Source organism: Sphaeramia orbicularis, chromosome 9, assembly GCF_902148855.1.
Source record: "Sphaeramia orbicularis chromosome 9, fSphaOr1.1, whole genome shotgun sequence".
Classification (NCBI taxonomy): domain Eukaryota; kingdom Metazoa; phylum Chordata; class Actinopteri; order Kurtiformes; family Apogonidae; genus Sphaeramia; species Sphaeramia orbicularis.
In genome coordinates, this window is record NC_043965.1 from 44,356,058 (window position 1) to 44,383,864 (window position 27,807).

Below are 27,807 nucleotides of genomic sequence, written 5' to 3' on the forward strand. Positions count from 1 at the left end.
TGTCAATTTAATTGTAACTTCATTTTAGTGACAACATTGTTGTAATACCAGGTGATTTCAGGTATAGAACGTGTTTGAACCACAAGAATGTTCTTTCTTTCTTTCTTTCTTTCTTACTTTCTTTCCACTTGAAAAGCCTAATAGCAGCTATTGGAGCCAAATTCTGCGAATACAGATAAAATAATAGTTTTGGCTGATTAATCTGTCCATCCCTGCTGCTTACAGCTGCACAATATTTCGTTTGAGCATCGTCATCACAATGTACGTGTACGCAGTAGTCCCATCGCAGGTCCTGCAGTGCAGGAGGCAAATGAACTCAAAATGTTCTCATCTAATTTCAACCTGGGTACCTGACGCACACTGCACACAGCAATCCACCAATCACAATCATTCTTAATGAGTTTGCAAAAGCAGACCACACCCCCTGCACATGGAGGGAGTCACTGGTAACAACGCTGGAAAATGAGCACGAACAAGAGAAAGTTACAGAAAACTAAGACTTGGTGCCAAAAAAAAAAAGCAACGTCAGTTATCTGGAATTATTTCAGCTACAAGAAGGATGATACTGAAACCCGTGTTCTGTGTCGACAGTAACTAATTTGTTTTGACCATTTACAATCGACACCACACAGCTGTTATATCCTCCAGAATCCGTGTATCATTCATTTTTCAATTTAAAAACCAAAAATCAAAAAACAAAAAAAAACACTCGTTTTTTGTTTTTCATTTTCAAAACCACAATGAAGAACGGATAACGGTTTGTTTTTCCATTTCCTGATTTTGTGCTCAAATGAAAAATGGAAAAAAACAAATCCGATTTTGCTATTTTCAATATAGTTAATTTGTCTGACCCGGAAGTAGTCATTACTAAGGAAAAAATAAACAAATGGAATTTTCCTTATTAAAGAGATACTTTTTTCTAAAAAAATTTACATTCAACTCCGTTTTTCTGAATTAATTCAGAAAAACAGAGCCGAATTAATTTTTTGTGTGAATGCAATACGCTTCCGTATGTATCAAACAGCTGCTTAATTATAGCAAAATATTCCTCCAGTCCGGCCATGATTTCATTTGTTTATTTTTTCCCTAGAACGACTACTTCCGGGTCAGACAACTGAACTATATTGAAAATAGCAAAAATCAGATGAAACAGTCATTATCCGTTTTTTCCATTTTTCATTTGAGCACAAAATCAGGAAATGGAAAAACAAACCGTTATCAGTTTTTCATTCTGGTTTTGAAAATGAAAAACAAAAAAAAAAAAACGACTTTTTTTTTTTTGATTTTTGGTTTTAAACTGAAAAACAAATGAACGAAGGATACACAAATTCTCCAGAGTATTTTTTTCATATTGCAATAGATATCGCAGGGTTAGAAAAAAAAAATCGCAATGGCAGTTTTTTTCCAGTATCGTGCAGTCCTACTATTGCTGATAACCACAATATTTTCAACTCTGTGTATTTTCTCCTCCGTCTACAAATATGGGCTATGTCTTTCACCTACGGCCTGAAAAAACATTTGCTTGTTGGTTTATGTACATGCATCAGAAAATAATGTAAAAAAACCTCAACTGGGAAATCTTGTTGTCATATTTGGAATTTTAGTAGATTTTTTTCTGTGCATGTAAACACTGTAACATTCACGGACATCAACCAAATAACACCAAGTGAAAGGAGCATAAAGAACCGAAATATAACCGCTGATTGGTCAGTTTTTTTTTATGATGTCATCCTGCGTTACCAGCAAAACAAAAAGACTAACATCTGATAACATTAAGGCAGGGGTGTCAAACTTATTTTAGTGAGGGGGGGGCACATACAGCTACATGTGATCTCAAGTGGGTTGGTCCAGTCAAATAACAGCTTTATAATCTATAAATAAAAACTCCAAATTTTTCTCTCAAAAAAGTAAAAGCGCAGTTTTACCAATATTACACCTTAGGTTCTCATTTACACATGTGCATTACAACTGACAGATCAGAGTAGAGCTACAAATCCTCAAAAATGCAGTGACAGGCAGAATATTGTTAAAATTCCACTTATTTTTAGTTGTTTATGGTTGTTTAGATTTTTCATATTTTTGTGAAGACAGTTTGTAATTGTAAACATTTTCTTCATGCAATTTTACTTTTTTCACACTACAACAAAAACAAAAATGTGGAGTTGGCATTATTTATTGGTTATTATGCTATTATTTTTGGTCTGATCCACTTGACATCATATTGGTCCGTATGTAGAACCTGAGCTAAAATGATTTTGACATCCTTGACTGTTAATATCCTCAGCGTCATTTTTGCATTTAAAAAAAAATCAAACCATGGGCCAGAGTGGACCTTTTGGAGGGCCAGCTTTGGCCCCGGGCCACATGTTTGACACCCCTGCAATAAGTCATACAGCTGAAAAGAAAAGAAAAGACTGAATCTGAGTGTTTACAGTCAACAGCTGGACCTCACAGGGCAGAAGAAATGAATTGATTTGTATAATTTTGTCAGTGTTATTAACAGAAAATCGACTAAATTCTGAGGATTATGGCACAAACACACCTGGAGTTGACTTCTGCAGACTGACAAACATTAAGTAAACATATTCCTATTAAGCTGCGTGGCCTGCAGTGACTTGAATTTATTTTCTCCACATGAAAAGCTGATAACGCACGAGCACATCATGGAAAACAAACCACCTTATGACTGTGTTTAAATGTCAGTTAACGGTTTAGTGTGAAACAGTAGAAGAGGTCCTCACTGACATTTTTATGCATTCTCAAACTTTCTAATTCCAGGTGAATCGCATTAGAATGAAACTAAATTATTCCTCGTTTTCTCCCCCACGGGGGCCTCCAGGAGCTCCCCTGACTCCACTTTGGAAAGCAGCGCTATAAATCCCACAGATTCATAACCGTGACAGGCTGAGGCCACTCCTCTGGAGCTCTCGCTTTTCAGCTGATAAGATCTGACTGACAAGTGGCCGAGTCCTCAGTCAGACTTGGCAGTCTAGTCTCAGTAGTAGGTGCACCAGTTGCTGTAATCGCTGGCATCAGGCCCCCCGTGATGAGCAGGATCAAGTCCACGAACCACCAGATTCCCAGGCCTCCAGGGTGAGCAGCTTCCCGACGGCGGTGCCGGTATGGCCCAGGCAGAAGCGGTCCACGCCGAAACAGCCCAGGAAGAAGGAGTACAGCAGAGTGGTGATGAAGTAATGTCCAGTGTACCTGAACATAGCAGCAGAAGAAAAAGCTGTTAACCTATCAACAAGGTGTATTTATGTTAATAAAAAAAAACAAAAAACAAGTGGTGCCAGGCACAACAAACCCCAACCCTCAAATGTATTGTTACTTATTTTGGCATCGATCCAGCTGATGTCATCATGTCTATGCATGTGCTGATGTCAGCATATCAATTACCTCTACTGTATATACAGGGTGTCCCAAAAAATGTATACACACTTTAAATAACTGTGAAGTAGGTGTTTATTAAAATTAATTTAGTTTTCAAAATGTAATAAAATTTACAAACATCCTTTTATTGTTTTGTCACCGCCTGTTCTCAAACTGACGTCTGTTCTGGTCCAAACACTGCTGACAACGCCAAGCAATGGAATCACACACATCACCAAACCATTCATTTTATATTTGTGTACATTCATGTTCAATGGCTGCTCTCAATTCAGCAACTGTTGCAGGTCTCATAGCGTAGACTTTGTCTTTTAGGTATCCACATAAAAAAAGTCTAGTGGTGTGAGGTCTGGGGAACTGGACAAACAGGTGGATTGGATGGCGGGGTTTCGTTGAAGACCCTCCGCATTCACCAGACCTCACGCCACTAGACTTTTTTGTCTTCTTGACAGTTTTTGTGACAATGTTTCCATTACCAGTTTTCTATTGCATAATTTACATTTTGCGCATTTCTGAGGGTAATGGAAACCCAGCTACTGAAAGGTGACAAGAATTGTATTATTTTCCCCTATTAATTTATTATTTTCATTATTTAATTACTTATTTCTAAACAATTTTTGTCCTAAGCTGTTAAAATGTTTGTGTAATGAACAGGATCTGACAATACATTCCACAACACGCATCGCTTTTACACCCACTGGAATATTCCACACCCTGTTGTTTTTTTTCACACCTTGTCCCTCCAATTTCTGCCTAATACACTGCAAATACAGTGTCACTATATTTGAGAAGGAGTGGGATGAAGTAAACACTTATTTAGTCCCACACCTTTCTTCTTTGTTTCTTCTATGGTAATGGTGCTCCACATGTTGTCCTTCAATTCACAATTCTGGTGTGAAAAATGGAAGTCATTCCAAAACAAACAACCAAAAACTTAACAAGAAGTTGTTGCTTCATATCTGCATCCTGTATGAATGTACTCATAACAAACAATAAAAAAAATACAAGTACAAAAAAAAACACCCATTGTGATAACTGATGGTATGAGAAGAAAAAAACCTGTATTTGAAGACCTTTGAACTAAAGGTGGCAGGTAAAAATTAAGTTTGTTAACTGAAATAAACTGAAAAAAATATGAGCAAGTAAAATCAGCTTTGTTTTCACTTTACTTCTCAAACTGCATATTTCTCACTAATCATATTCATTTAGTGTTCTGCAAAATACTGAATGAATTTGATTAATTAATGTTGTCTATAAATCATAGCCTAAAAAACTGCCTCAATTGCAAAATTGAGTTTGTTTCTTGTAGGGTATTAATTGTCAAAGTGTTTCTCCAGTCATATATACCATACAGATGCGGTTAAGTGTGCTTTTGAGACATGTTTTGTCTGCATTTCATGTTTGAATTAACCGATTGAAATAATATATCATCCATAATATTGGAATAGTGCTGCAACAACAAATCAATTAAATCGATCCAAATTGATTCTTAAAAGAGTTGGATACGAATTTGGCAGTCGATACATTGGGTCTTAAGCACGTTAGTATTGAGGCATGCCTGCACGCTGTGTAGTGTAACAGAGGAAAAAGCAGAGCAGCATGGCTGAGGCTTCAAATACCTGGTTAGATTATTAAAGCTAGGCCACAACAGCCCCGTTAGGCCGAAATGTAGTACGCTGTTTATGTAACAAAACTTGAATATGAAGAAAAAAATGGCCAAAATCCCACAGCGCACGTTTTGGGCAAACAAGGCTGCCGTGGCCAGCAGGAACATAATGTAAACCTAGCTTAAAGGTGCTGGAGACTTTCGTAACCAATTTTTCATCAAATCTGTAAAACTTCAGTCATACCCTCAGTATCACGAATCTGTAAGTCTGTCTGTGATTACTCACCTGAATCTCTTGCATCACGGTGAACAATTTCTTAGTGCCATCCACCATAAACAAACCACTTGTTTACAAACAGAGCCGGGAGTTAACTTGGACATCTTCAGAATTTTGTTGCAACGTGCATTGTGGGAAACGGAGGTTCGTGCAGCCACCTGACAGCGACAGCGGCAGTGACGCCATATAAATAATATATGAATGAAACAAACACGATGCGGAAACGGCTGAAACGCGGAAACGGCTGGAGGCATATGCATAGAGGGAAGGGAGCTCCTGCCGTTTCCGCGTCGTGTCTGTAGCAGCTGTCGTGGCTGAGCGAGCCTTCGCTTCCTACAAAATTCCGAAGATGCCCGTGTTACCTCCCAGCTCTGTTTGTAAACACATGGACTGTTTATGGTGGATGGAACTAAGAAACTGTTCACCGTAATGCAAGAGATTCAGGTGAGTAGTCACAGACAGACTTACGGATTCGTGATACTTAGGCTATGACTGAGGTTTGACAGATTTCATGAAAAATTGGTCACGAAAGTTTCCCGCACCATTAAGATAGCCTACATGTCATGATTACTTTAGCCCACTAGCTAGTTAGATACTATCGTTGTAATTATAATGTTTTCATCCATCTCTGTTTATCAGGCCACCAGACTAATGTTACCTATTGTTGACTGGAACTAATACATACAATGCTAGTTTGCTAGCCTATAACCGGAGCTAGTTGAAGACAATAGCTTACCAGTCTCTAGCCATAACAATCTAGGTAGCAGGCTAGTGCTCGCTAACTATAATTCTGTTTGAGAATTCAGTCTTTTGTGTTTGTCCCATGAATCGATTGGTTATTAAAATAATCTACAGATTAATAGATTGTTAAAATGATCATTAGTTGCAGTCCTACATTGGAAAGAGAGAGAGGAAAAAAAGATTTAATTTTGGGCTAAATCAGCCAGATTCAATTTGATTATTTTGATTATTTATTGTCAAGCTTTTTTTTCTCAATAAGATGTAAAAAACAAAACAAAAAAAAAAAGAACCCAAATAAAACATCCTCAAATATTGTGTTATTAAGTTTATTGACAAATTGGTCGAACCAATTACTCGGTTATCAGAATACAGATACAGAAAAAGATGAACATTATTGATCCCCAGGGGGATATTGACCAATACATTCAATAGCTGTTGGTTTAACTCAATGATTGAGGAGTAAATCTGTTATTACTGCAGCTCGTCTTCCATCGAACATGTTCCAGCTTCTATAAGTCAAGTCTTTCCTCATCATATCTAAATAAATAAACTAAAGAGAAACTAAAATAGCAAAGTTCTCAAAACCTCAAACTACTTAAGCATTAAACTACAACACTTTTAAAAGGCATCAAATCTCTGCTTTCAAAGCCATTAGAAGTTCAAATCATTAAGACAGATTGGCAAGGGGTGATTTTTTTTTCCAGAATAAATGGAAAATGAAACTGCCGATGATTGAGCGAACGACAAGGTTTAAAGGAGCTTGTGCAAACCACCTGCAGGTCTGATCTACAAGGGGAGCTCAATAAAAGCAACACCTGCTCTGTCAAATAAAATAGGTGGCCGCAGTATGAGCAGAAAGTGAACATTATAAGCTTCACAAAGGTAGCGTTATCCCAAAAAAAAAAAGCCTGGATTTCAGTGCCGCCTTTGTGCAGGTGCTGCTTTGATTGTGTCCACCCTGGTGCACGTCTCTGATCTCCATGCAGTTACTATAGAGATTAACCTTGCGGGCTGATGAATGCACAGAGTGAACATAGTGTGCTGTGAAACATGTAAAAAAAAAAATAAATAAATAAAATAAATAAATAAATCCCAGTTGAGGTGGTTTTACACGTTTGTAAACATTGCCCTCTAGTGGTGAAAAGCCAATATAACAGAATTTAATGACTAGAGACAGAACATGTTGCATTATGTACTGTATTCTCAATCATATACTCATAATTGCACATATATCATTTATCACACTGTTCATCTCTGACAGTTTTGCACATTTACCATATCATTTATCTCTGACAGTTTGCACAATTACTCACAAATTGCACATTTATGTAAATACAGGGTGGGGAAGCAAAATTTACAATAAACATTTAGTTGTTTTTTCTCAGCAGGCACTACGTCAATTGTTTTGAAACCAAACGTATATTGATGTCATAATCATACCTAACACTATTATCCATACCTTTTCAGAAACTTTTGCCCATATGAGTAATCAGGAAAGCAAATGTCAAAGAGTGTGGGATTTGCTGAATGCACTCGTCACACCAAAGGAGATTTCAAAAATAGTCGGAGTGTCCATAAAGACTGTTTATAATGTAAAGAAGAGAATGACTATGAGCAAAACTATTACGAGAAAGTCTGGAAGATACTATTAAAGAAGAATGGGAGAAGTTGTCACCCCAATATTTGAGGAACACTTGTGCAAGTTTCAGGAAGCGTGTGAAGGCAGTTATTGAGAAAGAAGGAGGACACATAGAATAAAAACATTTTCTATTATGTCAATTTTCTTGTGGCAAATAAATTCTCATGACTTTCAAAAAACTAATTGGTCATACACTGTCTTTCAATCCCTGCCTCAAAATATTGTAAATTTTGCTTCCCCACCCTGTATACATTTACTTAACAATCCTCCCCACAGTCATCCGACTCTATAACAGTTCACAGTAAATCCCCTACCCCCCATAACACACCATGTACATGTGCAAATACAATGTTAATATGTAAATCATATTTAATTCTATATTTACATAAATATCTTTTCTTTTCTCTGATATTTCATTTTTCACTCATTTGTGGTTTTCCTATACTTGTCTTTTCTTTGCGTGTTTTATGCTGCTGCTGTTAACTGTGAAATTTCCCCAAAATGGGATAAAGTATTATCTTACCAGTAGTTTATATTTATTTATTTAATTAGCTTTTATAGGTTATATTTTTCTGCTCACTCTCTTTGCGTGTCATTCTTAAATGCCACTTTGTTTTATTTGTTTTAATTTTCCAGTTCAATTATTCTATTTTTACACATCTTAACTCTGTAAAGCACAGGTGTCAAACATGCGACCCGGGGGCCAAAACCGGCCTGCCAAAGGTTCAAATCCGGCCTGCGGGATGAATTTGCAACGCGCAAGTTAGTGCATCAAACTCAAAAATAATATCATAATAACCTATAAATAATGACAAAACCATTTTTTTCTCTTTGATTTAGTGCAAAAACATTAAATTATGAAAATGCTTACATTAACAAACTATCCTTTAACAATAAAATGTGACTATCCTGAACAAATATGAACAACCTGAGATTTCTAAAGAAAATTATGTGCGATTTTAACAATATTCTGCCTGTTACTAAATGTTTTGTGCCTCTGTAGATCTGATCAGTAATGCATATGTATAAATGATAAATCGAGGCATGTTATTGATAAAATTGTACTTATATTTCTTAACAAATTTCATTTTTTTCAGGTTATTCACATCCTTTTTGTTTGAATAGTTTGTAAACGTAAATACTGGTATAATCAAATGTCATTTTTTGCACTAAAGCAATTTGGAGTCGTCATTATTTATTGGCTATCATGCTATTATTTGACTGGTCCGGCCCACTGCAGATTAAATTGGGCTGAATGTGGCCCCTGGAAGAAAATGAGTTTGACACCCCTGCTGTAAAGCCTGAACCATTAAATCATTGACAGAAAATTCCAGTTCTTTGAAACTGGAGCCTTTATTGTTCCTTCTGAACAACCCAATTTTTTATTTTTTTTTTTTCAAATATCAATTACCATGTATGAGTTTCACTTATGTATCATATGTATCGGTTCTCAATGCTCAAATATTATTATTTTTGAACAAACAAAAACATAATATAACACAAACATGTCTAATAAACTGGTAATTCCCTTTTAAAATTGTCCAAGTTCTGCCTCCTTCCTCATTAATGACAATCTTGTAGTGTCACAGGAAAGGCCTCTGGTGAATGAATTCCTCCCCCCTGGTGGACTATTTGTGTATTGCATGTATCTAATTGTATACATCAGGTTTAAAAAAACAAAAAAAACAAAAACAAAACACTGATCATGTTGAGGGCTTCAAAATTCATGTATAATGTTTAAAATATGATACGTTTGGTGTTATAGGGTTTAATTCTCTTGGCGTCAAAGTAAGATTTTCACCTGTTTCTTTACTGTACACAACAATAAAATGCTTTGAATCTTTGAGTTTGCTACACTTCGATCTGCATATTATGACTTCATTTATAATTTATGGTGATATTTTTGGGGTTATGGTACAAATTTAATGGTATGTCTACAGTAGACATGACAAATCCACCATATTCTATTTTTCTGTTTTCCACTTTTACAGTCAATTTGTGTAACTTCAGAGTTACAAAACACAAAACATCATCCGACTGCTTTTGGTATTAATATCTAGGACTTTCTCGCAATCAATAAACCTAAAAAACTCACTATTTTTGCTAATTAAAAGGATATTTTTGCCATCAACTTACGTCCTTCCTGATCTGAATTATCATCTGAATTATTAATCATTCTCTAGTTTCTAAAATCTAATTTCTTTGTCATATTAGTCTGAACTAGGGATGTAACGATATAAAAATTTCATATCACGGTTATTGTGACCAAAATTATCATGGTTATTATTATCGCCGTATTGTTGAAATGTGGTCAAAATGTTCAAAAAGTACTTATACACTCACTGAAATAATTTGAAAAAAAAAAAACAAAAAACAAAATAACAGGCACAATGTACTTTCTGTTGCATAAACATTCAAATATTAACATGTAAACATCAAACATACAAATGTGCATTAAAGATATGTATTATATATATGTATATATGTATGTATTATGTGTAGTTTTGCACATCTTTTGTCTACTTTAGTATTTTTTTTAGTGTAGTTTTTGCATATTTGTTGTTTACTTTAGTATATTTTTAGTGTATTTTTGCATATTTTTGTATACTTTAGTGTATTTTTGCTTATTTTTAGTATACTTTAATATGTTTTTAGTATATTTTTGCATACTTTTTGTATACTTTAGTGTATTTTTGCATATTTCTTGTATACTTTAGTATGTTTTAGTGTATTTTTCCATATTTTTTGTACATTTTAGTGCATTTTTGCATATTTTTGTATACTTTAGTGTATTTTTGCATATTTTTTGTATACTTTAGTATGTTTTAGTGTATTTTCACATATTTTTTGTACATTTTAGTGTATTTTTGCACATTTTTAGTGTAGTTTAGTATATTTTTAGTGTATTTTTGAATATTTTTGTATACTTTAGTGTATTTTTAATGTAATGGTGTGAGAAACATTTGTATTTGTCATTATTTCTAGTTTATTCTGTTCTTATTTGACTGATTCTGATCCACTTTAGCTCATACTGGTCGAAATGTGGAACCTGAAAGAAAATCTCTAAGACCATCTTTATTTTGTGCTACTGCTTCTCCCTCCCAGTCTGTCATATGTACAACCCATGCGCTTGTGATACATTTTTGACCACAGCTCAGGGTTCTTCGTAGCTCCGGCTTCTTCATTTTGCTTTCAAAGTGCACAAGATCAATACAATTAAAGCTGCAGGAGCTGAAATCAGAGGGAAAAAAAATACACACCCTCCTTCTACGGCTCTCTCCTGTCAATGCAAACCTGAAAATTAAACATAAATACAGATAACCTGGTGCTGTTTCACACCAGTGTGCGAGTCAGAAAGCACTTTTCCAAGCTGCTAGGGTACAGCAGCGGAGTCATGTCTGAGGAAATCACAGACATCATCAACAGCGACTTGTAATTCCAGCTGTCGGTCACATAATTAACCCCTACCTGCCCAAAAAAAAGAAACACCAGAGATTTATATGCTGAAAGGTAATTATCATAGCAAAAAATACCACGTGCAGCAGCTTTAACCCTTAAAAACTTAGAGGCACTGGCGACTAAAAGCATCTACTGATATGAAATGATGAATCACTTTTGAACCACTAATCCTATCAATACACTGGAATTATTCAGATAAAGTCAGCGTTTCAGCATCATCACATATGACCCATTTGGACATTAAGAGGCTCCATATTGAATGTGGAAACATCGTCACATAGACAACACTGATGACCCAGTAAAAAAAACATGCAGTTTAACAAAATGGCAGTGAATACAGATGTTTGATACATGTTCAGCAAATGATAGATTTTGATGTTCAAATCACTTTTGCTTCAGTTTTCATATAATAATCTTTGAATTTACTGAGCTTTTATGAACATCTGCATAAGTAAATTACATATAGAAGAATACCTGATTTGGTGAATCAGACACTCCTTTGAATTAGAGCTGCACAATATATTGTTTGAGCATCGTCATCGCAATGTACGTGTGCGCAATAGTCACACTGCACGACCTGCAATGTGGGAGGTACTAGGGATGTAACGATTACCGGTATAATGATAAACCGCGGTAAAATTGCAGACGGAAAGTATTACCATTTAAATTCTAATTATCATGATAGCCATGTTTGATTACCACACTTTTAGGGGAAAAAAACCTTATGTAAAGATCTGCTTTTATGTCAAATATTTGAGTATAGTTTTAATTTATTACAATTTTAATTTTATATACCTAATATGTGGAACCAATATTCACTTTTAAAGTCTTTGAAAAGCTTTGTTAAGCATCTGTATGTTATTTATGCAATAAATTATATACATTTTTAAAATCGGATGTTACATTTTTTGTGTGTTTTTTGTCCTTTTATGTTTATATAGTAGGTTAAAGTGAAAAAAATACTAGACAGATGATAAAAATGAAGTTGTGCTGAAAACACAGATCCCAAACATGGGTATAGTAAACATTTGTTTATATTGTCTATAAAGGCAAAATCAAAAGGACTGAAAAATGGACAAAATAGGCTCAGACCACAAAGGGTTAATATTTGAATGTTTCTGCCAACAGAAAGTACATTGTGCCAATTATTTTATTTGTTTGTTTTTTTTCAAAATACAACTTGGTTAAATTATTTCAGTGTGTGTATTAGTACATTTTGAACATTGTGAGCAAAATTTCAACAATACCACGATAATAATGATAACGGTGATAATTTTGGTCATAATAACTATAACCACATTTCTGCGGATGCACAAAGCCCATGCAACAGAGACGGTTACAGCTGCTGACAGCATGGTGAATTGTTTTGCAAACAAAGTTGTCGCATCTGTTTATAGCTGCATCTGTGACTGCTGATGACGGAACAGGTCTCGAAGGGTTGTCCCATTTCATAGGGGAATGTTTCAACCCCTACCCCTTAGACCAGGGGTGTCAAACTCATTTTAGTTCAGGGGCCACATCCAGCCTAATATGATCTAAAGTGGGCCAGACCGGTAAAATAATATAAATAATAGGATAAGAACTTTGGAGTGAAAAAAGTAAATTCCGTGATGAAAATGTTTACATCTATGAATTGTACTTAAACATAACGTAAACAAATATGAACCTGAAAATTTTTTAGTAAAATAAGTGCAATGTTAACAATATTACGCCTTAGTTTGTCATTTATACATGTGAATCACAACTTAGAGATAACAGTGGATCTGTAAATACACAAAACCTTAAATAACAGGGAGAATATTATTAAAATTCTACATACTTCTCTTAAGACATTTCAGATACTCACATTTTTTGTAACAAGGCTAGTCTGTAAATGTAAATATTTTTGTGTAATTTAACTGTTTTTACACTAACACAAAGAGACAAATTTACAGTTTTCATTATTTACAAGTTATTATGATAGTATTTTACTGGTCTGATCCACTTTAGACTGAAATGACCTAAAATTATTTTAACATCCTTGATTGTTAATATCTTCAGTGTAATTTTTGCATTTCACAAATTCATCCCGGGGCCAGATTGAACCCTTTGGCGGGCCGCATGTTTGACACCTGTGCCTAAGACCAAGTACAAGGGCCAGGGGGTAGGGGGTAAGGGGTAGGGGCCAAGGGGTGAATTGGGATTGGGTCTAGATAATATTATAATAAATGGCGATAAATCCCTAAGGGAATGTTACATGTAGAGAAAAGGTTATTTAGAAAAAGAGCTCTAGGTTTTTAAGGGTTAATTTTTGGGACTCATTCATTCATTCATTCATTCGTCTACTGGTCCGATTCTCGATGGAGCATTTGAAGACACTGCTCGGTTTTCGCTTTTTCCCCACATAGATATCTCCCATCATTACCCTGCTGACTACCCGCCTCACTGCCCTCTTTATCCAACATGATGGATGTTGCAGACTGACCTCTTCGTCCCTGGTTGAGTCTCTGATGAGCTGTTTACATCCATAAGTCTGCTACTGGCTTGGGTCAACACACTTCGCTGTCATCTTAGTCATGTGTCTGGAAAACAATGGAAAACCCTCTGCGCTCATATGTTCTAGCCTCCGTATTTTATTGTGACACCTCCCTAGTTCACCAAAGACGATGCTTGCTGTAATCATTTTTTCTTTAACTGTTGTTTTAGACCTCCCTTCTGTATTGACAATAAATGTAAAAATGCAAAAAGAGTAAATAAAAATGTACGCAAACAATAAAACAGTGTTGTTAAAGCAGGCGTCAAATGCACTGATATCCAGTTGGATGTAAAGTGAAGGTGAAGTAAAAAGCAGAGAAGTCAGGCATTTAACCACATATGGGAATAAACTGTGTCTCTCTAGAGTGTGTGAACAGAACAAAATGACACAATGTGACTTCAACGGTGTGGGCGTATGCAGAATATTCACAAGGGAATACCCGATCAAAACATTCTGCAACAACTCTGATGTAAAAGTGACAACATTTATGAAGACAAATCGAACATAATCAGTAGGTAAGTTATCAATCCAACAGGTGCTCAATGTGAGGAGGCATCTTTATTAACCTACTAGCGCGTTGATCCGAGAGGATCCACTGGTTCTAGATGTGGTAGTTTTTATGCTGTTGTGTATTCGTGCATGCTGTACCACATTTGTCCAGCAGTCACCGCCAAAGCAGTGCTCTTATTTCATATATTGGCCAATATATCGGATATCGGCTTTTTTTAACACCCAACATTGGTATTGGCATCAGCCCCAAAAATCCTATATTGGTTGGGCTCTACTACTTTGTGTGTTCAGGGATGGGGGTATTCAGTCCTACACAATGCATTGTTTAAATACTAAATAAAATAAAAATCCAGACCCATAAGACAGGAGAGTCAAAATAAAGTCCCTCACTGTGAGATAAATGATTATTCTGTATTACAATTGATTTGAACAATGCATAAAGTGAGTTACTGACTTTGGTCTGTCTTCTTAGAATAACTGTCCGCCTGATATAGGCTGAAATCACCCCCTCAGAATGAGATAATATGGGTAAATTGTACATTTTCTGAATCCTTAGAGTCATGCCAGTATTGCAGTGTTTGTATTTTGTATCTCTGATGCTTCCTGAGGCCACAGGACTAAAAGAAAAAAGATGATTAAAGTGGAAATGGCAGGAAAATGTGTGTGATTAAAAGTCTGAAGAGCTCCAGTCTCCACTGTACTTGTCAAACGTATTTACAAAAAAGCTTAAATGAAAGCTCAGTGTCCCCTTTAAAATGATACTAAACATTCATTCATTCATTCATTATTTGAACCTGCTTTATCCTCACTGGGGTTGTTAACAAATGCCAATGCCAAGATATGCATCAGTGCCAAAAATTCATTCTTTCAATGGGGGAGGGTAATTTTAACAGCTGATCACACTAATTTAGCTGTGACTCCAGAAGGGTTATCATATCAAAATGCTGACTACAGACATGCATCTTTTCAAAAAGTATCAGCAACCTTTGCCACCTGGAGTGGTAGCGACATCTCGTCTGGCCCATGGACTAATGTTCTTGTGTTCCTTTTCGTCAGTGGTTTTGCTTTACTGTGCGTTTTAGGGTCAAAACAGGGTGGAATAACAGAAAAAGAAAAGAGGAATTGAAGTTTTACAAGTTTTTACTAAATAAGGCACTCAGAATGTACATCAGTGAGAGATTTAGGATGTTGAACATGAACTGTGAACTTGAACACACTTAACGACAACAAGGATTTGAATTTGGGTCCAATAGTTTTTGTTTTAGGGAGGCTCTTTTTTTCTACATCAGTCCAGCTGGTTTTTGGCAACTGGTTGAACTCCAAAAAGCAGTTACATGATCAAAACTCACTAAAAACCCATTAAAAAAAAAAAAAAAATGGAAAATCACCTCAACACTACAAACAACAGTAAAAACAAAAAACAAAAAACAAAAACAAAAAAACAAGAAAAACAGCGTAAAAAGAAGAAAAAGCCCAAACCATCTACATTTATAGTGAGTCGGTGTCACTCACTGCTCTGTGTTTTACCCCCTATTCCACAGGTGGTGGGGGGTGCACTGAGCATGCTCAGATGTCTATGGAAAGAGCAAGGTCTATGCCATCAGCATGTTTTGAAATGTTACTTGTTGATTGAATTCTTATGAATATTTAAAATAAATCATACATTCAGAATGCTCATCACAGACACGTCAGGGGTTAAAATGTTTAACACTACAATGAAAATATGGTATCATTACTGGTTACTGTTTTCACGAGGAAACCAACTTTTTTTATGTGTAGAAAGACAAGTAGTAACAACCCAGTCCATATTGTATGTTCTAGTCTAGGAGTTCCCAAAGTGGGGTACGCATACCCCCAGGGGTATTTGGAAGAAGCCCAGGGGGTAGTTGAAATTTTTTTTAAAAATACATTAAATAAGTCATCATGTACTGAATACAAAATAAATGATAAGAATTAATTAAACAATAAATACATTCATATAATAGTTTTATTGTCAATCATCTTGTTTAAGCTTTGGTAACATTTTAAGAAAAAATCTATTTTATATTATTCAAGATGAATTTATTTAAGTGGCTAAACTATTATTTTTTTCTTGATGAAAGGCTTATTACCAATTTATTTCTTAATGAGCAATTTATTTGTTTTTCTTATCAATGAAAGAGGGCACTTTTTAGTTTATATTTTGCACACAAAATTTAATTTAAAAAATGTGTTATTTTTTACATATTATTTATTACATATTTATTAGTACATATTTATTACAGCAGTGGTTCCCACCTTTTTTTGGCTTGTGACCCCATTTTAGCATCACACATTTCTGGCAACCCCAGACTTTCAAAACAGAGATATTTTTTTGCTGAAATTAATTTTATTTTCCTTGGTCAGGATATGTACAGTCAGTCCAGCTGAATTATGAAAGAGCTGCAGCATCTGAACCGGTAGGGGTCTGAGCCTATTTTGGCTGTTTTTGAGTTGTTTTGATTTTGTCTTTATATACTATATAAATAAATGTTTACTATACCCATGTTTAGTATCTTCTTTTTCAGCACAACTTCATCTATATAATCTGCCTATTATTTTTTCACTTTAACCTACTATAAAAACATAAAAGGACAAAAAAACACACAAAAAATATAAAATCTGGTTTGAAAAATGTATATAATTTATTGCATAAATGACACAAAGATGCTTAATGAACCTTTTCAAAGACTTTAAAAGTGAATATTGGTTCCAAATATTAAGTATATAAAATCAAAATTATAATAAATTAAAAATATATACTCAAATATTTCACCTAAAAGCATCTCTTTACATAGGCTTTTACTACAGTTTTCTCAATTACTAGAAATTTCAGGCGACCCCATTTGAATTCCAGGTGACCCCATGTGGGGTCCCGACCCCAAGGTTGAAAAACACTGTATTACAGTCAAATGTACAGGGTGGGGAAGCAAAATTTACAATGAACATTTAGTTGTTTTTTCTCAGCAGGCACTACATCAATTGTTTTGAAACCAAACATATATTGATGTCATAATCATACCTAACACTATTATCCATACCTTTTCAGAAACTTTTGCCCATATGAGTAATCAGGAAAGCAAACGTCAAAGAGTGTGTGATTTGCTGAATGCACTCGTCACACCAAAGGAGATTTCAAAAATAGTTGGAGTGTCCATAAAGACTGTTTATAATGTAAAGAAGAGGATGACTATGAGCAAAACTATTACGAGAAAGTCTGGAGGTGGAGGAAGAAACAAAAAACGTACCAAAGCTTTTATTAAAGCTCTCAAATCCAAAATCCTAAAGGATCCAACCAAATCCATGAGAAAAATGGCAATTGAGCTTGAGGTAGACAACAAGAGCGTTAGAAATGCAGTAAAATATGATTTGAAGTTAAAATCTTACACAAGAACACCAAAAAACTTGTTGACAACAGCTATGAAGGAAAAGAGATTGGAAAGGTGCAAGAAAATTATTACATGGTTCAAGAAAAAGTCCTCCATTGTAACGATCTTTTCAGATGAAAAGATCTTCACTGTCAATGCTGTTCTGAACCGCAGAAATGACAGATTTATCGCAAAATCTCCTTTGGTGTGACGAGTGCATTCAGCAAATCACACACTCTTTGACGTTTGCTTTCCTGATTACTCATATGGGCAAAAGTTTGTGAAAAGGTATGGATAATAGTGTTAGGTATGATTATGACATCAATATATGTTTGGTTTCAAAACAATTGATGTAGTGCCTGCTGAGAAAAAACAACTAAATGTTCATTGTAAATTTTGCTTCCCCACCCTGTATGTTGTTTGTTTACAAAGCTGAAGTGAGAGTTGGGGGTACTTAGCTAAAAAAGTATATTTCAGGGGGTACTCCACTGTAAAAAATTTGAGAACCACTGGTGTATAAAAACTATTCGACGTGTCTTCAACAAACTTTCAAACTTCAACATCTATCTGGCCAGGTTTACTAAGCCCACAACTCCAAGAACAAAGTTTATTAGCTTCACCGCGGAGGAGCAGAGCTTATGCAACGCTCTGTCCGTCTGTTTCCTGACACCAGCTTATCTCTGAAAACTAATTGCCGGACCGGACCGAGGCTCGTCATGCTCCTCGGTGCAACCAGACAAAAAGACACCTATTGATCCGAGTGACTGTGTGACCTTTCCTACCGCGCTGACATCGTTTCCAGCTTTGCGTTTTCTAATGAGCGGACCTCCTGGCCTGTTCTTCGTACCGACTCAGGGTGTGAAGCAGCAGCCCCCATTGATCGTAGCTAGTCCGCGACCTTTTCCTCTAGCACCACCATGTGGTTCCCCTCCGGCCCCTGTTAACTCATCATCTGCCCACGGCAAGGCTGACTGAGAGGAAACACTTAACAGGGGATATTATTAGGCTCCGGATAAGGAGTTATCCACTATATGGTCAAATTCTAATGAAGCCACTAATAACACTGAGCAGTTAATTAAAATTTTATCTCGATCACAACAAAGCTGAGTGAATTAACTAAACTGAGGGAGCTGCATATTTTAGCGAAGAAAGAAACACATCACAGCTCACTATTATCAATAAAAGATACGTGATTAGATATATGTTTGTTAGATGCAGACCACAGTGAAATCACATCATAATTAACTTTCGATTTTTTTTCACTGAAGATATAGTGCAAAATCATAAAATCTGTCTAAAATAATTATATTTTTTACATACTGTACAGACATGGATTAACCTCTCCTGAGACTCCAGTGTAGTTTCATTCTGACAATGTTGTGCCAATGAAACAATCTAAACCTGACAAAGGAGGTGGAGAAGAATGTTAATATCTACAGTCTCCAATCCCAGGATCTGTTATCTCTACATGTTCAAAAAGTCAGAACAGAACTGGGAAAGACAGCTTTGAAATGTTCTACTCCCACTGCCTGGAACAACCTGCAGAAGGAGATAAAACTGAAGGAACTGGTCTCTGTAAATACATTCAAAGTCATTTTAAATTAATGGAAAAAGGATAAATGTGGATGTAGATGTTTTTCTAATTGACTGAATCAGGTTCTACTTTGAGATACTTTTAAGAAACATTGTTGTTCTACTTTTATTACCTTTTAAATTACTGATGGTGGTTTATATGTACATTCTAAGTTTAGTGTTTTATGTATGGTTTTAGAACTTACTTTTACTATGATCTACTAAATCACAGGTGTAAAAAACATGCGGCCTGGAAGCCAAATCCGGCCCGCCAAAGGGTCCAATCCGGCCCTTGGGATGAATTTGTGACATGCAAAAATTACACTAAAATATTAATCCTTTTCGTATGGGTTCCACATCAGAATAAGTCAATCTCCGGTGGGCAGGGCCAGTAAAATACTATCATAATAACATATAAATAATGTCAACTTCAAATGTTTCTCTTTGTAAATGGAAATATTTTTATGTATTTACACTAAAAAAAAAGTATAATTTTGCAAAAAATGTGAATAACCTGAAATGTCTTAAGAGAAGTAAGTACAATTTTAGATGCATTTAGACTGTAGATCCACTGTGATCTGTAAGTTATAATGTACATGTGTAAATGATAAACTGAAGCAGAATATTGTTAAAATTACACTTATTTTTTCAGTTTGTTCATGTTATTCACATCTTTTGAAAGCATAGTTTGTAGATGTAAACCTGTTCATAATGTAAATTAACTTTTTTTGCTCTAACACATAGAGAAAAGTTTGGAGTTGACATTATTTATATATTATTATGTTAATATTTTAGTGGTTCAGCCCATTTCAGATAACATTTGGCTGAATCTGGCCCCTGAACTAAAATGAGTTTGACACCCCTGTACTAAATGTTTATGTGTATAAAAAGGTGTACAAACTCATTGCACACGCAAAAAATGTACAAACTGATTTACTAACAGTGTGCACTAAGGGTTGCGTCTTTCAAAGGTGCAAGATAGTGTGTCTGCGTCCATTTAGTATGTTTGACACAATGAATATGCAATATGGAACGTTTACAAGCAATTGTGTGTGTGCTGGGAGGAGAAAATGTAAATATATTAATTTTGCACACACAAAGTGATTTATCAAACCCGAAAGCAATTTTGCTGATAGAAACTGCGTCTATATTTAACATGTCTCAAAAGGAGGTGCAAACAGTTTGGATGCGTAATTGCGCACTCGTGGCTGCATTTATTGTTGCAAGAAGGAGACATCGAAACAATGAAACAAGACGCAAAGAACGCATTTTTCACCCTTGTGTGAACATTTTTGGAATGACAGAAGAAAAAATAATTGAGACATACATTTTTCCACCTTTGGTTTTGTCATAACTGAACTCATAAACAGAAGTTAATGCCTCATTAACACTAATGTGGATATTTTGTGAGTATTTTTCTTACCCTCTAGCCTCTCGTCCACACATAAACAACATTTGAGGCCATAAATCTGACATTTTCATAAGTGCTAGATTTTTAAAAACTATAAGTATCCATGTGAAAACTAAGCGATTGGAAAACGATGGTGCCGGTGAACATTTGAGTCTCCGGTCCACATGTGAACAGCAATTTATGCACCATATGGACAAGGCCAGTGGAGATATTGGGAAATGATGGCATCACGTTCCATTTTGCTCATGTATATTATTGCTTTGTGTAATGAAGCTGCGCCTGAAACATCAAATCCAGGTGTATAAATGAGTGTATGACCTGCAGTAAATAGAGGTCAGCATGGAGACGGATCGAACCGGTGTTAAGGACACACACACCATCCACACAAGTTTAGAAATGAACTCGCTGTTGTTGCTTCACCTTCATAACAGATTAAAGGCTCTGCATCTACTTCGTCCAGTATTATCCACAGTGTCCACCAAGGTTATTATCGTTAACGAAAACTAACGAAATGACGAAAACTAGAATTGAAAAAACATTTTCATTCACTGAAATAAATAAAAACTATAATTAGAAGAAAAAAACGAAAACTAACTGAAACTGTATTGTGTTCTTACAAAACTAACTAAAACGTATAAAAATTATGGATAAAATTCCCTTCGTTTTCGTCTTTGTCAATGTCAGATTCATACGAAAGCGACTTATTTCGCTCTAGCAATTTTATCTGCTGTCACCATACGACACTTGACGGTCCGTCACTTGTGGTTTAGAGTCGTCTTCTGGTCCCCACTCTACCTGGAAACATGGAGACTAAACTTGGGAGAAAGCAGCAAAGTCCTGTCTGGGATTTATCTGAATACGACGAAGAAGAGAAAAGATACGACAAAACTAAAATTAATACTAAAACTAAACTAAAACTAAGCATTTAGAAAATAATGAAAACTAATAAAAATTAGCAAACCTGCTCTAAAAACAAATTAAAACTAACTGAATTAGAGAAAAAAAAGTCAAATCTAAATAAAACTAAACTATAATTAAAAATCCAAAACTATTAGAACCTTGGTGTCCACAGGTTGGACAACAACTATGGTTTGTCTGAGCATTTGGACCAGTCTGGAGTCATTTTGTGCATTGCTGTGTGGACAGATATATCTTGTAAAACGAATCTTGTGTTGACAAATTTTTTTAATGAACAGGGGAAGAAAATACACATTAAGAAAAATACTCATACTAGTGCAGACAGAGAATCTATACCATAATACTGGAAAGTCTCAGAGCATCTGCGGTTCTGAGAAATTGAGATGTTTTTAACTGGACAATTTGGTACCTACCGTTGAGGAATAGTCCCATCTCCACATGAAATATCTTTTTTCTTTAAATTCCCTTTTTTTAAAGACAGGAGGGATTGATTTAATTCACTTTGCTTAAGTACTTGCAAGGGGGTAAACATGACAGTTTACAGGAGGCGCAGTACCATGCTGCATGATGGGAAATGAAGTTAAAAACAGGAACAACCCATTTACTAACTTCAGTCCCTAGATATTGGTATTAACTGCAGTTTGGTATGCTTATGTGTTTTTGGTCAAGGAAGAGACTAGCAAAAACGGCAAGTTGATAGGACCAGTATTTTGGGAGATATTAGTAATTCTGGAATACAATACAAACAAATCTTACAAACACGTTGCTATGGCCATGATGGTTGACAGGAAGTGCAGTACCATGCTGCATGATGGGAAATGAAGTTAAAAACACGAACGACGCATTCACCAACTTTAGTCCCTAGATATTGGTATTAATATATTACAGTAATTGTCATTTAAATTTTACAGAATGATTTACCACACAATTTTTATGTCAGTACTTATAATATATGGACTAACATCTTTTCCCAGAAGTCAGCTCTCCCCAGCATAAACACTTCCACACGTACAACCCATGGGGAACCACGGGTAATTAAACATAGTAAAGATAAGTCTTACTTGATGCAGGGGACACTTCCTCTGAGGAATTCTCGATGTCCAGCACACTCGATGTCATCCAGTGCAGTGCAGATAACCTGTGTGTGATTCACTTCTTTCTGAGTTTGGCCACCCCACTAAAGAACAAAAACACAGTAAATAAAGAGATGTTCAGGGTTCCATGACTTTTTGCAACTATTAAGTGCATGACCATTATATAAAAACTAAATAACTTTTGTCAGTCTCTAATTGCCCGTTGTCTTGATATTGGCTTCATATACTCACATAAACTATCAAGCTAGTAAGCGGTTTTCTGAGGATTATAATAATATAGATCTAAAATGATCCAAAAATGCTCAGTTTTGAGTAAATAATGGAAACAAATAGCCATCCTTGCACCCAGGTTTCCACAAACCAAAGGAAAACCCCGACTCTCCTGCTCTATTTTTAACACTTTGCTAAAGGATCCAAATCTGACAAACCTGCTCTCATTGTCTGAATTACTAATAATAGAAAATTCACTATTAATACTACTAATACGGAATCTACTAAACTACTAATTACTAATAAGAAAAATTCAGGCAAACATAATACAACTGCACACTCCCCCATAAAAAGTTTTAGAATATTAGCTCCACATTAGTTTGTTGTATTGCAATAGCAAGGAAACCTAACCTTTTTGATCTAAAAATGGCAAATTTCACTAAAACATGTTTTTTTCCGTAGTAGTCATGGATGAGTAGGGAATCCCTACTCATCCATGACTTTTAAGCAATTTACTTAATTTAATGAGTTTTTGAAGCCTGGGAAATAAAAATTTAAAATTCTATGACCTATTAAGTTCTTCATGATGATAAGAACCATGGATGATATGAAATAAGGACATAGAAAAAACCAAACCTACTTACCCCAACACAACCATGGCCCATCTCCAGTAAGGCGGTGTAGTTGCCTGCATGATCTACAGGGTCTTGACAGTAGATGAACTCCTCCGGTCTGCATTGCACATAATAATGGATAAAGAAACACAGGGACGAAATTAAGTTCAGTGATTCTGCTGTTGAACAGGAGTTATGACCGATGACAGAAATGACACACTGGAGTAATACTGCATCACCTCTGGCACACAGAGAGAAAACAAAACCTCAAACTTCCTTGAAAAAATCTAAACATTTCTCATCACGTGAATATTTTGATAATGTATATCCGGTAGTAGCCAAGTTATGGCCTTACAATATATTAATTTTTAAAAATATCACCAAAGTAGAACTTGATCATCATAATAATTTGCCAATAGCAAAATAGAAGACAGTGAAATATGAGTTAATCTGTGTTATGTAATGAGTTATCGATCAGGTGAGAACATTAAAAACAAACAAAAAAAAGTCAAAATTGTTGAATAATAACACTTAAGATGATGTCCTAAGATGTTCCATTTAGTCCACAATTCAAAGACAATCAGTTTGCTGTTACATAAGAGGAAAATGGAAGAAAAATTTTCTGATTTAAGATGATTCAACAAACATATTTTTATACCATATTTTAGCATTTTCTCCCCTTGCTTCTTAAAATAAAGAGTAAGAAAATTCATAAAAACTCATTAGCTGGCTTTCACAACATTAAATCAAATTAACAAAATAAGCAATGAAAAACAAAAGGATACAAATAGTCAATAATATGAACAAATGTTCAAAAAATAATTAGCAAAATGAAAAACATGAATAAGTACATATCCATCTACTTCATAAACATGTTCTTTTACTTCCACAAAATAATTACAAAAGCATGTCATTTATAAGACAAGAATGTATTTAGAACAAAATTCCACTTTTTCCCACTCCTTTTCAGCCACATAATACACAAAACAAATCTGATATACATCTGTACAAATAACTATACACTGTATTCGTTCATATGATTGATTATATATGCATACGTCCCATGTATGCATGGGTTTATGTAAATGTACATGTACAACCAGTATTACTATTTTTCTCTGTATTTTCACTGGTAAATTTTGTACATTCATTGTTCTTTTTTTTTTTCTTCTCTTCTTTTTTGCTTCTAATCTGTATTCATCCTTTCATATGCTCAAAATAAACAAAAAAATAAATCACTTCATTGATAATTCAATAATTATATGCATTATTTTGATCACATACAGTATGATTTTAACAGCTTGTTTTGTTTTTTCATTACATATTTGTACAGGAGACGTAAATTCTGTATCCCATATTTTAACATAAAGAGCCCATTTATATTTAACAGGTAAAATTTAAAACTAATGGCTGCATTGAATGACCTGATGGATAATCGATGACTCATTACAGCCACTAACTATTATTCAAAAAAGAGCAATACAGATCATTCATAACGTTGGCTACCAGGAACACACAAACTCATTATTCTTACAGTCAAAATTATTCAAGTACAGAGACATTGTGGACTATCAAACAGCTCAAATAATGTGCAAAGCTAAAAATAATCTTTTACCAACAAATATACAGAAATTATTCAGTATTCATGAGGGGGGTTATGATTTAAGGGGGAAAATTAACTTTAAAATTCCCTTAACCCTTTCATGCATGAATTATGAAAACCTTAATCAAGATTTTTTTTCCCTATGTGTTTTTATTCCTCTTTAGGCATGAAAAAAACAAACCTAATGTGACTGATTTTTTTTTTTTTTTTTTTTTTTATGAACTGATTTTACATGGAGTTACAAAATCATGCATTTAATTTTAGAAGCAAAGAAACATGCATCTACTGATATACTGTGTGAAAACTAAGAGAAAAAAAACATTTTTAATGCTGCTAATTTGATGTTCTCTCACATTTCAACAGATAAAATGCAAAAAATTAGATGAAATGCAAAAAAAACAAACTTTTGTTAAAAAAACAAACAAACTGTTAATTACAGTTTAATAACAATTAGATTTTTTTTTTTTTTTACAATCAGACATGTTGTACTGCAGATCAGGTTTATCTGGAACAGTAAATTTACAGTAATGGTCTGAATTAAAGTGTATGGGATGATACATGAGCATCCAATGTGTCAGCTGATATGGAACAAAAACAACGAAATCCATAAATATATAAGAGAACCCCTTTGAACAGCTCTCCACTGTAGTGACCACTATGCATGAAAGGGTTAATATGCACGACTAGGAAGGGTTTTTGTGTTTCTGTCAGCGGGGTGAGACTGTGGAACAGATTTAATATAGAGTTAAAGCAATGTCCAAGCATGAAAGAATTTAAAAAGAGGTACAAAGACATGGTTTTTCAGAGGTACAGGGATGAGGGAGGGCTTGGGGATCACTGGATGATATAAAGATGTACAAGTATGTGGTAAGTGTGTGTGTATGTCCAGGGTGGGGAAGCAAAATTTACAATATTTTGAGGCTGGGATTGAAAGACAGTGTATGACCAATTAGTTTACTGAAAGTCCTGAGAATTTATTTGCCACAAGAAAATTGACATATTAGAAAAAGTTTTTATTCTATGTGTCCTCCTTCTTTCTCAATAACTGCCTTCACACGCTTCCTGAAACTTGCGCAAGTGTTCCTCAAATATTCAGGCGACAACTTCTCCCATTCTTCTTTAAAAGTATCTTCCAGACTTTCTCGTAATAGTTTTGCTCATAGTCATTCTCTTCTTTCCATTATAAACAGTCTTTATGGACACTCCAACTATTTTTGAAATCTCCTTTGGTGTGACGAGTGCATTCAGCAAATCACACTCTTTGACATTTGCTTTCCTGATTACTCATATGGGCAAAAGTTTCTGAAAAGGTATGGATAATAGTGTTAGGTATGATTATGACATCAATATATGTTTGGTTTCAAAACAATTGACGTAGTGCCTGCTGAGAAAAAACAATTAAATGTTCATTGTAAATTTTGCTTCCCCACCCTGTATGTATAGGTGTGTATGTGTGTGTGTATATATGTAGGTGTATATGTGTGTGTATAAATCTGTGTATGAATATGTATTATTGTATTATGTGTTTAAGTAAATCATATTATATTTGTTCATAATAATATAAAGCCAGAAACCTAATTATTTACTAGTAAGTATCAGTCATATTATGACATAGTGTATAGATATGATTAGACTAGGAAGGTTATTATTGTTATTAATTATATAAGGAGAAGAGGTGGGAGTTTATAAGTTGTACTTCTTCTCACTCCTTTTCGAATATGTATTATATGTCTTATGTTTAAGTGTTTTGTTTATTTATTTTCTTGTTTGACATTCATGTTCGAAATAAATACATCAATCTATCAATCAAACAGTAAAATGTCAGTCATATCCGCAGCTGCTCGTTGGCTAATGCTAACATGCTAGCAATAGCATCCATAGCAGCTCTGGTCATGTGTTACTTACAGATAGCTGCAGAGGACGACCGGCGAAGGAGGTCTGTACTCATATATGTCCGTTATATTCGGATTTTCCATCGGTATGTCATATTTTCCGGTGTCGGGCGGCTGGTCGCTGAACGGTAGGATGGTAGCTGCCTGTCCGGTTGAGGAAACAGGAGTCTCAGCTGTCGACGAGTTTTGGGAGTAAATTCCCCCCAAACATTGTAAAAGTATCACAGTTAGCAGCAAAAGAAACTGTCCGCCCAGCAGAATATAGTTCACAGAAATCATTGTCACCATCAGAACACCACATTAATCCGAATTAAAGCTATTCATGGTGACATGGAGCCACATACAGAGGTTTATTTGGGTCTTCACCGGCGCGTTATTATGACGTCACTAGCAAGCGTCTTAAGCGGGAATCCCGGAAGCTTTTTAACATTCTTCTAATTTTTGGTCCAAAATTGAAAATTATATCATATCTAAATGTAACAATAAAATAAATATAACATCCCAAAATTTAATTACTTATTTTAAACATGATACTAACAATTTAGAATTTATTGTAAATTTATTCATATTATTTGGAAAATTTCATATACATAAAAACAAATATACTAAAACACACCCAAATTCTAAAATCTTCCTATTAGAATTTGAAAATTAGATTGAATCTTTAGAATTCATATATTAAAAAAAAAAAAAAAAAAAAAAAAAGCATTAACATTGGCTATTGATAAATAATTCTTTAATACTGACTGAACTCTCTGTTGCACTTATTTATTTACATTTGTCAGATTTGTTATTTTTATTTATTCATTTACTTTTTTATACTATTATTTGTATATTATGCTTTGTATCTTTAAATCTATGCATTATTTTCTTAAATTTATATGTTCAAATGGTTTTTCCCTTTTGACATCTTGTTGTTTGTTTAAATTTTTGTAATGTATACTCAAATGTTTTCAATAAAGTTGAAAAA

At 34.7% G+C, this 27,807-nt stretch overlaps 1 protein-coding gene across 1 annotated transcript; it reads right to left on the reverse strand.

The window, feature by feature from the left end:
• Positions 1-2,220: 2,220 nt before the first annotated feature.
• On the reverse strand, positions 2,221-27,209 carry LOC115426488 (TM2 domain-containing protein 2-like). Its single transcript, XM_030144631.1, is given in 6 exon segments — positions 2,221-3,027; positions 3,030-3,092; positions 3,095-3,207; positions 22,486-22,601; positions 23,373-23,460; positions 26,851-27,209. Coding segments are annotated over 6 exon segments (687 nt in total). The 5' UTR covers positions 27,126-27,209; the 3' UTR covers positions 2,221-2,995.
• Positions 27,210-27,807: the final 598 nt, after the last annotated feature.